The sequence below is a fragment of the Xiphophorus hellerii genome, chromosome 4 (genome assembly GCF_003331165.1).
Source record: "Xiphophorus hellerii strain 12219 chromosome 4, Xiphophorus_hellerii-4.1, whole genome shotgun sequence".
Classification (NCBI taxonomy): Eukaryota; Metazoa; Chordata; class Actinopteri; order Cyprinodontiformes; family Poeciliidae; genus Xiphophorus; species Xiphophorus hellerii.
The window spans coordinates 12,222,871-12,235,920 of NC_045675.1; the positions used below are offsets into that span (position 1 = coordinate 12,222,871).

At 36.6% G+C, this 13,050-nt stretch overlaps 1 protein-coding gene across 1 annotated transcript in view; it reads left to right on the forward strand.

Moving 5' to 3' along the window:
- LOC116718720 (intersectin-2-like) overlaps positions 1–4,821 on the forward strand; it is a 46,345-nt gene extending 41,524 nt beyond the window's left edge. Inside the window, 5 exon segments of the mRNA XM_032560926.1 lie at positions 2,527–2,645; positions 2,724–2,806; positions 2,891–2,974; positions 3,055–3,228; positions 3,814–4,821. Of these exon segments, the coding sequence (XP_032416817.1) occupies positions 2,527–2,645; positions 2,724–2,806; positions 2,891–2,974; positions 3,055–3,228; positions 3,814–3,956 (603 nt within the window). The 3' untranslated portion in view covers positions 3,957–4,821.
- Positions 4,822–13,050: the final 8,229 nt, after the last annotated feature.

The following is a 13,050-nucleotide window of genomic DNA, read 5'->3' on the forward strand; positions in this document are numbered from 1 at the left end:
TTTCTTTAATCTGGTGAATTAAATGAACTGATTTTGCAGTGTCTTCTTCAAAAAGGTTGCAATCAAAGTTGCCAGCTTTATTGTTGCAATAATAACATGCTCTTACAATGAATTTGAAATTTCTGGACGAGACAGAAAAAAAAAGATTATCACCTAAAGTGCAAATAAGGTTTTCAAATATCTTCTTGAAATAGAAACTTTAACAGTACGAAAGAAAAACTCAAATAAAACTAAACCAAAACAAAAAGTCACAACAAAATAAAACGAAACTATAAAGATAATCCAAACTATGATAAACTATACAAATAATTTTATTTATATTGCACATTTTCAGCAACAAGGTAGTTCAAACGTTTACATGAATTAGAAGGAAAAGAAAAGCAACAAACCAAAAGAAAGACAAAAACATAAAGATACATGTTTGTTCCCCATGTTTAAAAACATTTACAAACTAGTTGGGGTTTCTCTGGATCTTAAGTTTGTTCTGGATTAGAGAGGTATAAAACTAAATGTTGGTTCCAGTTGTTCTGGTGAGTTCTAGATGTGTATAAAACTAAATGTTGGTTCCAGTTGTTCTGGGTGAGTTCTAGATGTGTATAAAACTAAATGTTGGTTCCAGTTGTTCTGGGTGAGTTCTAGATGTGTATAAAACTAAATGTTGGTTCCAGTTGTTCTGGGTGAGTTCTAGATGTGTATAAAACTAAATGTTGGTTCCAGTTGTTCTGGGTGAGTTCTACATGTGTATAAAACTAAATGCTGGTTCCAGATGTTCTGGATGAGTTCTAGATGTGTATAAAACTAAATGTTGGTTCCAGATGTTCTGGGTGAGTTCTAGATGTGTATAAAACTAAATGTTGGTTCCAGTTGTTCTGGGTGAGTTCTAGATGTGTATAAAACTAAATGTTGGTTCCAGTTGTTCTGGGTGAGTTCTAGATGTGTATAAAACTAAATGTTGGTTCCAGTTGTTCTGGGTGAGTTCTACTGTGTATAAAACTAAATGCTGGTTCCAGATGTTCTGGATGAGTTCTAGATGTGTATAAAACTAAATGTTGGTTCCAGATGTTCTGGGTGAGTTCTAGATGTGTATAAAACTAAATGTTGGTTCAAGATGTTCTGGATGAGTTCTAGATGTGTATAAAACTAAATGTTGGTTCCAGTTGTTCTGGATGAGTTCTAGATGTGTATAAAACTAAATGTTGGTTCCAGATGTTCTGGATGAGTTCTAGATGTGTATAAAACTAAATGTTGGTTCCAGATGTTCTGGATGAGTTCTAGATGTGTATAAAACTAAATGTTGGTTCCAGATGTTCTGGGTGAGTTCTAGATGTGTATAAAACTAAATGTTGGTTCCAGTTGTTCTGGGTGAGTTCTAGATGTGTATAAAACTAAATGTTGGTTCCAGTTGTTCTGGGTGAGTTCTACATGTGTATAAAACTAAATGCTGGTTCCAGATGTTCTGGATGAGTTCTAGATGTGTATAAAACTAAATGTTGGTTCCAGATGTTCTGGGTGAGTTCTAGATGTGTATAAAACTAAATGTTGGTTCAAGATGTTCTGGATGAGTTCTAGATGTGTATAAAACTAAATGTTGGTTCCAGATGTTCTGGATGAGTTCTAGATGTGTATAAAACTAAATGTTGGTTCCAGATGTTCTGGATGAGTTCTAGATGTGTATAAAACTAAATGTTGGTTCCAGATTCTGGATGAGTTCTAGATGTGTATAAAACTAATGTTGGTTCCAGTTGTTCTGGGTGAGTTCTAGATGTGTATAAAACTAAATGTTGGTTCCAGATGTTCTGGATGAGTTCTAGATGTGTATAAAACTAAATGTTGGTTCCAGATGTTCTGGATGAGTTCTAGATGTGTATAAAACTAAATGTTGGTTCCAGATGTTCTGGATGAGTTCTAGATGTGTATAAAACTAAATGTTGGTTCCAGATGTTCTGGGTGAGTTCTAGATGTGTATAAAACTAAATGTTGGTTCCAGATGTTCTGGATGAGTTCTAGATGTGTATAAAACTAAATGTTGGTTCCAGATGTTCTGGTGAGTTCTAGATGTGTATAAAAACTAAATGTTGGTTCCAGATGTTCTGGATGAGTTCTAGATGTGTATAAAACTAAATGTTGGTTCCAGATGTTCTGGGTGAGTTCTAGATGTGTATAAAACTAAATGTTGGTTCCAGATGTTCTGGATGCGTTCTAGATGTGTATAAAACTAAATGTTGGTTCCAGATGTTCTGGATGAGTTCTAGATGTGTATAAAACTAAATGTTGGTTCCAGTTGTTCTGGATGAGTTCTAGATGTGTATAAAACTAAATGTTGGTTCTCCATGTTTGATTCTTGCTTTGTGTTGCTAAGTAACAAACTAACAGGAGTTTCTCTTGGTCTTGCTCCAATATTAAGCTAAATGTTGGTCTAAAGTAATAAATACTCCTTACCGTTGATAAAAGTAGTGAACTAAACAGACAGACCAGGCGAAGAAATGACACATTAGAAAGTGGAAACCCGTTTCCTGTTCTCCACAGCCTGTTCTGCTGAACGAGGTTCTGGTGAAGCTTCCGGATCCCTCCAGCGACGAGCCCATCTTCCACATCTCCCACATCGACAAAGTCTACATGCTGCGGACTGACAACATCAACGAGCGGTAGCTGCTCACCAGCTAGCATCACTCTGATAAACTCAGCAGATTCAGTGTTTTCACGAACTCTCTGTGTGTCGTCAGGACTTCCTGGGTTCAGAAGATAAAAGTGGCTTCGGAGGAGTTCATCGATACTGAGAAGAGGAAGAGGGAAAAGGTTTATCAAGGTTGGTCATTTGGAGCGGCCATGTTTGGCTCTGCTGTGTTTTGGTCTGAGTTAAATGTTAAAACGGTCAAACGTGTGTTTGCAGCTCGTTCTATAAAGGGCACTGGAATTGGCAGACTCCTCGTCACCATCCTGGAAGCCACCGAGCTCAAAGCAGCAAAACCCAACGGTGAGTCTCCTTCTCCTCATCTCCCTGCTTCACGTTTCCGTTCTCCTCACAGACTCGTCGTATTTCTTTGTTTCCTGCAGGTAAAAGCAACCCGTACTGCGAGGTGACCATGGGCTCTCAGACTTTCACGTCCAGGACGATCAACGACACCCTGAACCCAAAATGGAGCTTCAACTGTCAGTTCCACATCAGAGATCTCTACCAAGACGTCCTCTGCATCACCATCTCTGAAAGAGACCAGTTTTCACCAGATGGTTAGCTGCAAACCGAATCCTTTCCCCTCTTGGTTAAATACTGCAATATTGACCCACTTCTGATGTCTAAAATCCAATCAGAGCAGCACGACTCCTGGCTTATTTCTGCCTTTTAACTCAACTTAACAGCCTTTAATTTTATGAAACGATGCCTTATAAACCAGATTGCCTTGCATATTGTTCTGGAGTAAAACAGTGCCCTTTATTTGATTAATATGGATTTATTCTGGCTGTGCTTACTGACCTTGAAGTGGGTTTGTGTGGCTCTGTCAAAATGTTTTAGTTACATTACGGCTACCGTAGTCAGCAGCGTCGCGGAGTAATACGTACTGGGCTTTGACTGACTGACTATTGCGACTGTTTTGTTTCGCTTAATGTGCCTTATAGTCCAGTGCGCTTTACTTATGAATAAGATTAAAAATAGACCGTTCATTTGACAGTGCGCCTTACAATCTAGTGCCTCGTATAGCGCAGAAAATACAGTACTTCATGTTGGTTTATCACATAAGATCCCAATAAAAGACGTTAAAGTTTTTCTGATATTGTTATTTTTGACGCGCCACCGTTCCGTTTCTCTCTCCTCAGGGTTCCTTGGGCGGACGGAGGTTCCCGTGGCAACTATCAAGAAGGAGCTGGAGAACAAGGGACCAGTGACGCGGCGTCTTCTTCTGCACGAAGTCCCGACCGGGGAGGTGTGGGTCCGACTCGACCTGCAGCTTTTCAAATAGCAAAGAGACGCAAAGAAGAACTGTCCTTCTCAGAAACTTACCAAAGACTGACAAGAAGCAGAAAAGCCCATGGACTGGTTTATATACAACGCCTTAAAAATGCAAAACTAACCTGAACTAATACCTCTGACGCTGCCTCCCAGTCCTCTGGATCGGACCGTCATCTATATCCAGCAATAATAGGAGTTTTTGTTTCTACTTTTCCTCCTGATTAAGGAAAGCAAGAGTTTCTATCAAGCAAATGCTTCCTAATCAGAGGACAACCTTTTGTTTTATTTTTTTAAACGGTTAAATCAGTGAAATTACCTGTAATTTTTTTACTTCTCTGTTACAAAAGTCGGGTTTTATTCTCCCTTTGCCAAATCTTCTCATCCGATTCCAGCCATTGAGTTCATGATCAAGTAGTTTTATTCCAGCTGTCAGGACACTAGTATGTTAAAGTTTTAATATTTTATTTTTTTCCTGAGGAGAAGCCAACTCGCGCTGTTCGACTCGTCTTCATCAGAAGCGTCACAAACGACGGACGACGGATGACGGACGGCAGCGTGAAACGCCTCTGACAGCAGGGCGAGAAATTTCAGTTTGTCGCTCTCTTCTCCGCTGGGTTTACTAAAGTAGGCAGAAGATCTCAGGACTCGATGTTTTGAGGTCATTTCCTGTTTTCTGGTGTGTTTATATCAACATATGTGTGAAGTTTAAGGATTCCCACGTGGGGAGAAGTTGATGAAACAATGATGGAGGCTTTGATTTTTGGAGTTAATTTAGAGAAATGTTACTTTAAGACTTGAGTTGTTCAGATAAGATCATTCTTCTTTGCTTTTTTCAATCAAAGCCAAATAACTTTAATGAATTCATAAGACGCCGACCTCTTCCTGTGTTACTCTTACAGATTCGGGATTTAAGGAGGATAACATTTTAAGGTGGCACAAATGAATTATTACTAATTGATCCCTCTGCTCCTGTTTAAACGTCTGTGGCTTCAGGAGTCAAATTCAGCAAACATGCAGCATTAAATCCTGGTCAGGTTTCCAGACTGAAAACTTCTACAGTCTATGGAAGCCCTGTAGGGACATTTGTATGTTTTTAGGGCTCTGACCAAATTTTTCTTTTCTTCTCGTTATCAGTCAGTGTGAAAAAAAAACCCGGTTCTAATAATTATACATTAAAATAATCTATAACAATTCTAATTTATAGAATAATTATATTCTATAAATATACCATCCTTATCCTTGATAATAAATCTAAATTTAAATTGGAATGAATCACAAATAAGGATAATTAATACTCTTATTATTAATGAGTGGAAGCTCTTATTCATACCATAATTAATACTAGTAATACTGGCATTAATGTATTATTATTATTGAGGATAATTGATCCTGTTTACATAATCAGTGATAACTTTGTACAATATTACTGATGGGATTTAATACTATTAATAATAATATAATAATACATTCTGTTAAAGCAAATAAAGAATAAAAAAATTAGATCAGCTCTTAAAAATCAAAAAAAGAGAGAAATTGTAACTTTAAAGTCAAACACAAAAGGAAAAATTAAACTTGCCCAGACATAATTATTATTATTTGCTTTGTTTTCCCTTTTGACCGAAACTCACTTTATTTCATTCAAATAAAAAAAATTAAAAAAAATATTTCCTTTCATAAATGCTTTTCTTATTTGCTCATAACTCATAAAGTTAGAAGAAAAAAATCAATTAGAATCAAATAAATTGATCACCCTTCAGGTCTTCCATACATTTGCCTTGATTTATTTTCTCCTAAATACAAACAAACTTTTTATTTATTTCTTTATTTATGCGCATGACTATCTGGAGGACCTTTTCTGCACCGTCAGCTGGTTCGAGTCGATGAAACCTGTTGATGCCGCTTTAACTGGTAGAAGTCTGACCTGCTGCATGTTGTTCTTTCAGTTTTGTCCCGTCCAGTCGGTTTGTTTTAAAGTGTCGTATTAACAGATGTTTTTCGAACTCCTAGAAAATGTGTTACTTGACGTGATTATGTCTTATCTGTATATTGGTGGTAAAGTTGTCCAGAGTTTTAGTTTTTATTTTCTGTTTAGTCTGCGATGGCTGCCGCAGTGACTCACTAACACAGTGTTTTGGCCTTCACACGACACTGAATCAGGTTTTTAGAAGGCAGAATAAAGACATTAAAGCTGATAAAACCGTGGGATTTCTGACTGATGGTGTGTAACAATAGATACACAATTTGTAATATTGCTTTAAAACATTAAAAAACTACCGCATACAAAAGTAAGCCATAGAAACTTTGAATCTGAGGAAAGTTGAAACAATAAACCTATTTATGCAAACATTTAGGCAAATAAAATAAATTAACCGAGCAAAAGCAGAAAAAAGGTCTTTGGATTTAATGTGAATGTCTGGTTTCAGTAATAAATAAAAAAAAATGCCAAAAATTTCCAGGTAAAATATTACAATAACATTTTGTGACAGAATAGATGTAATTTTATTACTTTTAGCAAAAATAATTTAGAAATTTTTCACTTAAAAATGCAATCATATCAGCCTGAACAAGTTTCCTTTGTAGTTATTACATCAAAAACAAAATAAGAATTTAAATTAACCAACATAAAAACAAAGATGTATTTTTATATATAATTATCTTCACAGCTGAAATTTTCGTAGCACAGCTCTGAAATTTCAAGCTCAAATCGAAAATAGTGTACAATAAAAAGATTACACCTCAAATTTTTCTTCACCCCCATATAAAATATGTTACAACCTGGGTTTGTATTTCCTTTTTTACCTTGGACATATTTAAACTGATAGCTACTGGATACCATAAAAGATAAAGAAAATATCTGGTTACGAGCGTTTATGACCAGATATTTTCTTGCTTCTCTTGTCTCCTGGCCAAAAGTCAGTAGAGTGGACACCAATGGACCTCAATGAATCCTTCTTCACACTCCACCGGCTCCAACTGGGGCTACAGAGCAGCAGCCATTACGTAACCGCACCAAGCTGCTCCACGCTGCCCTTACAGCAGCAGCACACCGCCGCTGACTGGACAAAATTAGCTGAACCTCCCCCCCCTGAAGTGGCGCTAATGGAGTCGATGACATAACTTTTCCAAATGTGTCGCACCTGATCCATTGTTTGGCTTTTGTTTCAACAGGGAAATCATAACGTGGGACACACATTATGTACACGTGCAGCTGTATTTAAGAGAAATTATTGCAAATTGCACAATATTCCTGCTTTCTGGCCTGGATGTTTGTAGTGTAGCATCAGTTCTGTAGGAAAAATAACAAGGTATTACTATTTTATTAGTCAGTTTTCTGGATACACACTGCAAAAACACAAAATCCTACCAATTATTTTGTCTAATTTGTAGTGCAAATATCTTAGTATACTTTAAATAAGACAAAACCAACAAGTAAACTTTTAGCAAGGTATAGGAGGCCTGTTTTAAGTCTGGCATTTCTTAATGCTGACTAGAAAACTATGAGGTTCTCTTGCAGATTTTTTTAAATTTTTAAGTAAAACATTTTTCCATGTTATAAATGAATTAATCTCCTAGTGGAACAACTAGATTTTCCTCAGTCATAAGGAATTACTGACTTAACGCAAGCTCCGATATCTTGTTAAATATATTTGTAAGTTAGTTTTGTCGTATTTCAAGCGCATGAACATATTTGCACTAGAAACTAGACAAAAATAATTACTGAAATTTTGTGATTTTACAATGCACTGAGCTTTGAATTAATGTAGCTCATGAGATTCAGCTTTCCAAAAATATTGTTAAATTTAAATTTTTCATTTTATTGAACATTTTTCTTATATTGGATAACGACAACCTGAGTAGATACTAAAAGCAGTTTTCAAATGATGATTTTTAAGAGGAAAAGCTTTCCAACCCAACCCAAAGCCTTATGGAGTTTGGACCATTTCCTGCAGGACTTTCTAATATAGAGCAAAATTTATGATTAACATCAATTATGGTAAGTTGTCAGACATCTTTAGGAAGCAATCCAACCACAAACCACCATACTCCCATCGTACTGTTTTACTTTCAGTATGATTCTGAAATGCTGTGTTATTTTTTGGTCAGATGACAAACTTTTGTCTTGTTAGCCAACAGAATATTTTATCAAAAGCCCTGCAGTTCCTTAATATTTTTTGGGGGATAAATATAATATGTTTCATTGAATAGGTTAGGATAGGTCTAAAGGATACACAAAGCATGTTCATTACATTTTTTTTTACATAAAATCAGTCTTGGATAATTGTTGTGCCTATTTTGAGCTCCTTTCAGAATGACCTTTGTAGGGCTCTGTCACTTTAAATCCGGATCAGCGGCTGGTGATCACGCCTCCCAGCTCAACATTTACACTCACACCTGAAGAAAGCTGTAACTCGATGCGCTGTTACATAACTGTGCATTTAGAAGTGATTCAAGTGGTTTCTGGATGGTAAGTCGACAACAAAACACTGTTTTCCCCCCCCCCAGCAGCCACATTACAGCTCATACAGAGGTAAAACCAAACGCTCTGGAGCTCCACTGGGGTTGCTAGGTGACGGGCTGAGCTGGCTGGGGTTGCTAGGTAACGGCGCAGTGCCAGTTGAATGTGACTTAACATTTGGGAAGTTTTTAAAACGGCTCTATTTCCGATACAAAAACATTAAATTATTGCCGAAAAAATAACTGGGTGTTTTTTTTTTTAAGCTCTTGGTCTGTTTTTAAAAGCAGTTAAGACTCAAACCGACGTTTAAAAATATTCAAAATGTGAATTTTAATTCAGATTTTATGAGACGGTAAACAAAAGGATATGTGTTTTTTATGTATACAGTGTGTGTAAGGTTCTAGTTTCACTTATTTGTAAATAACAGTAAGACAACAATGTACCATGTAGCCCATGTAACCAAAATGACCCATAAAAGTATAGAAAATGTAGAGAGACTGTATGGATAGATATTTTGTATTAAGGCATAAAATAGAAGAAAAGTGCAATAGAGCGGAATAGGAGCAGCTTAAAGCCAGAGCAGGAGCACATAATAAGATATAGAAATAGGTTATAGAGACAGAGAGAGACGTGTACAGAGAGGATGAGTCCGAGAGGCCCTCAGTTCCACTTGACTCAGTCATGGGAATGATTAGATTATCGCCACATGAACAGCTGTCTTATATAACACACACACATTTGGTTGTTCTGCTATCCCCATGGGGACACTTACCCACGTTATATTGTCCACAGCCCCTCACCCTAACCCTGAACCGAAACAATTTAACCCGTACCCTAAAACCAAGGCTTCATCCTCAAGGAGCGGTCTGGCCCAGACAGGAGCAGCCCAGAGGGCTGGGATGTCTGAAGTGCCCACAGGGATATGAAAGCAAAACGCACACACAGAAATAACTTGAATATAATGAGGTCTGTGTTCTGGCCAAAAGTCCTGGCTGAGTAAAGGTGCCCCATAGCAACAGAGACTCGGTAATAAAAGAGACAGTCCATGTCTAAGAGAAAAAGCAGGGCCAGTCGGTTCTCCTGCTGTGAAATATATGAATTAAAGAAACAGAGAATGCTTTACAGTACCCGATTCGCCACAGAATCAGTTTAATATTAATAAAACGTCAGCCTGGAACTAAACTATTTTTGGAAAATCAAATAGAAGTAAGACTGTAAACATTTTAACAAAGATTTTTTCTGACAATGCTTGAGCGTGCCAAGCTGCCTGTACGGCTACACTGCAAAAACACAAACACTTACCAAGTGTTCTTGGTTTAGTTTCATGCAAATATCTCAGTAAACTTGGATTAAGACAACAGACATAATTTGCCAGTGACTAGTACTTTTTCATCAGTACTAAGGAATTAGTGACTTAAAACAAACTCATACATCTCACTGAAAAGTTACTTGTAAGTTTGTATTGTCTTATTTTAAGATATTTCACTAGAAACTCAACCAAAAATACTTGGTAAGATCTTGTGTTTGTGCAGTGTATCGAGTCTTGTTTGAGGTTTGTTACTGGGTTAAAAGACAGAAGTTAGAAGAAGCATGACATATCAGCAATTCAACCCTTTTTCAATAACAAATAGGACCCTCAGAAGTGTGTGGAGGAGCCATACACTCACAACAGCCTGGCACTTCCTGTTCATACTGGTAACTAGCTTGGTCACACACTGCTGTGGGATACCATTTATTAATCAGCATTTTCTTAAAGATAGACAGTGTAGATGTGATGAACACTCTGGCATTATTATTCAAAATTCACATTTGTATGTTTCCGTACTTCCATTTGGGTCTCAACTGTTCCTAGAAACATCTAGCCATATTTTTTAGCAATACGTTAATGTTTGGTGTCTGGAAAATGAGCCGTTTCAAAAATCTCCCAATTGTTAAGTCATAGTCGAAGGGCACTGTGCCGTTACCTAGCAACCGCGGCTGAGTCCAGCCCCATTACCTATCAACCCCGGCTGAGCTCAGTTCCGTTGCCCAGCAACCCCGGCTGAGCTCCTGCGCAGCTGGTTCGAGACAAAGACACTGAAAAACAGGGGGGGTTTTGTTGCTGTTGGTTTTTTGTTGTTGTTGTTTTGTTTTTCAATTAGCATTTTTTTCCAGGTCATACTTCTGTCTAGTCTTATGCATCATGACTGTTTGTTTATAAAACCCTAAGAAGAGCTGTACTATAAATTTTATTGTCTTGTGTACTGTGCAGTGACAATAAATCTAATCTAATCTAATCTAAACTAATATCTGAAGCTTGATACGTTTTTTTCCCCGTTTATAAGTTATATATATATTTTTTAAATTACAGATTTAGTCTACATTTTATTTTGTGCGGTTCCAATGTATGCTTCACTGCAGCATGTTATGGTTCATCTGCAGCTCTTATCTTAAACCATGTTTTTATTGATAAAACAATTTATTCATACTTTGGTAATTAATGACTGATGATTTATCCGTCAATAAAACCCAGCAGGATAAATTTAAACTGCAGAGAAAACTCTGAGTTCCTCATCCTTAGTCCTGTCCCTCAATATTTAACTGATGACAGACGATTCCTCACAGGATGCACTACATGGAGTTAAGACTCTTAATATTTCATCAACCTGTGCAGGAGATGCAAAAAATAGATGCACTGGTATGCAAGAGGTCCACATGTGGTGCATTCAGCATGTACAATATCAGGTTGTGCTTAATGTTTGTCATCTACTTAAATTAGTGTTTAAATTTAGCAATGTATTTATTGCCAAAGTTTGAAGCAAAAATGTCAGTTTTTTCTCTTTTGTTTCTTTAACACCTGTAATGTTTTATCTACAGGAAAGTTTAAAGACACAGAAGCAATAATTGATACTTTAACTATGGTTAAAGTCAGGCAAACATTTCTCTACACATACCATAAATAATTCATATGTAAATATGTTTAGATTTGGATTCAGCAACTTTAATAAGATTTATGGATTTATAATTGAGTCTATTCTTTGGAAAAACATGTCTAGTTGACTTTGATCACTGAAGTGATTTATAAAACAGATTTCTGTTCCAGAAATGTTGCAGGTTTTCCCACTTTAATATTACAATTTACCTTTGCTTTACTATAACAATGTCAATTAAAAAAGTGTTTTTTAGATTATCCTAAAATACCTTTTTGTTTATTTTACATCTAGGTGGAGTAAAACATCAAAATGCTTGGAAATTAACTAAAAAAACAAAATGAAGGGGCTAAGATTAAAGGCAAACTTTACAGAGCTAAATTGGGGTCACAAACTTTGTTCAAAAGAAAAAAACTTCAAACAGAAAAAAGTTAATTTGAGAAAGAGTTTTCAGTTTCACATCTTTTTTTTCTAAACTTTTTTTCAATTTTATTTTTTGCTTTTGGTCATAATGTAGCTCCATACATTATTGTTTACCATTGAATATTAGCAGTATTCTCATGCACGTTTGATAAATACGTACATTGTTTGTAGAGCAATTCCTTCACTTCTCCACTTTTGGGAGTTTACTGATCAGATTTCCAGCTTTTTAAAAAAAAAATTATTACATGAAATCCAATTTGAACTCTTAATTATTTTTTGTCCTTGTCACTTCAAATTAGGCTGGAATTAAAGTTTGTGTTGGTGAGAGCATTTATTTCAGAGCGCTTGCAGCCTCAGAGTATTACTGACATTGAAGTCACCCTCCCATTCACCTAACAGCGATGTATAATGTAGGATATGTACAGCATTAACATTAAATTAGATGGCTTCATCCAGTGTGTGGAAGCTTACTCAGCAGGGGGTAGATGAGGGCGGCGATACTAACCTCTGACAACGTTTCATTGGTGGCGGTGGGATCTGCGAAGAGCTGCAGCAGCAAAGCATGAGTGTGCAGGCATGCGGCAAAATAACGCAAAAAACACTGATGGTATAAGTTCATCTGCTTGATTTAAATGCAGTACTGATCAAGCTTTGCATTCAAAGAAGTTTGTAATATTTCTAAAGCTGGCTGCATGCGCTAACTCAGATTTTTCCTTAATTGTTTGAGAAATGTTGGTTGATTTGAGATGTCGTTTTGTACGTTTTACCTCTGCCGGAGTGTTTTTCTTGCACATACCTGTTGAGAGCCGTTGGCCTGGAAAAAGCTGCCAGCCCCCCAGCCAGAGGCGGGAAGATTTTCAGCCTTTTCCTGTTGCGTAATGTCAGCTAGAAAACAACCTGCCAACAGGACAGGTTGGCTGATCAAAATTTAATAAACAGGATCTGGTCGACTTTAACCTAAATTAAACATGGTTTGCTGGCTCACCTTAGACACGCAAACTTTTGTTTCTTTACGTTTTTCTCATCAGAAGAATTCATAACTTTTAACATTTTATTGCATTGTTACTACGGAATATTCTTCAATGTTGGGATTTTATGTTATTTATACAGAGACAAGAAACTATGGCAGGAATGTTCAACCTTTACAACCTGAAGAGATATTTTGCTCTCAGGAAATAAAACTAGTTTAGAGCCACAAATGCCAGATAACTTTTTGAAAAAGTCAGGTTCGTTGTGAAGAATTTGACTTAATATGAGTCACAACACAAATTTCGTTTTCATTTGGGATCAATAAAGTATTTTTGGAATTTAATTTG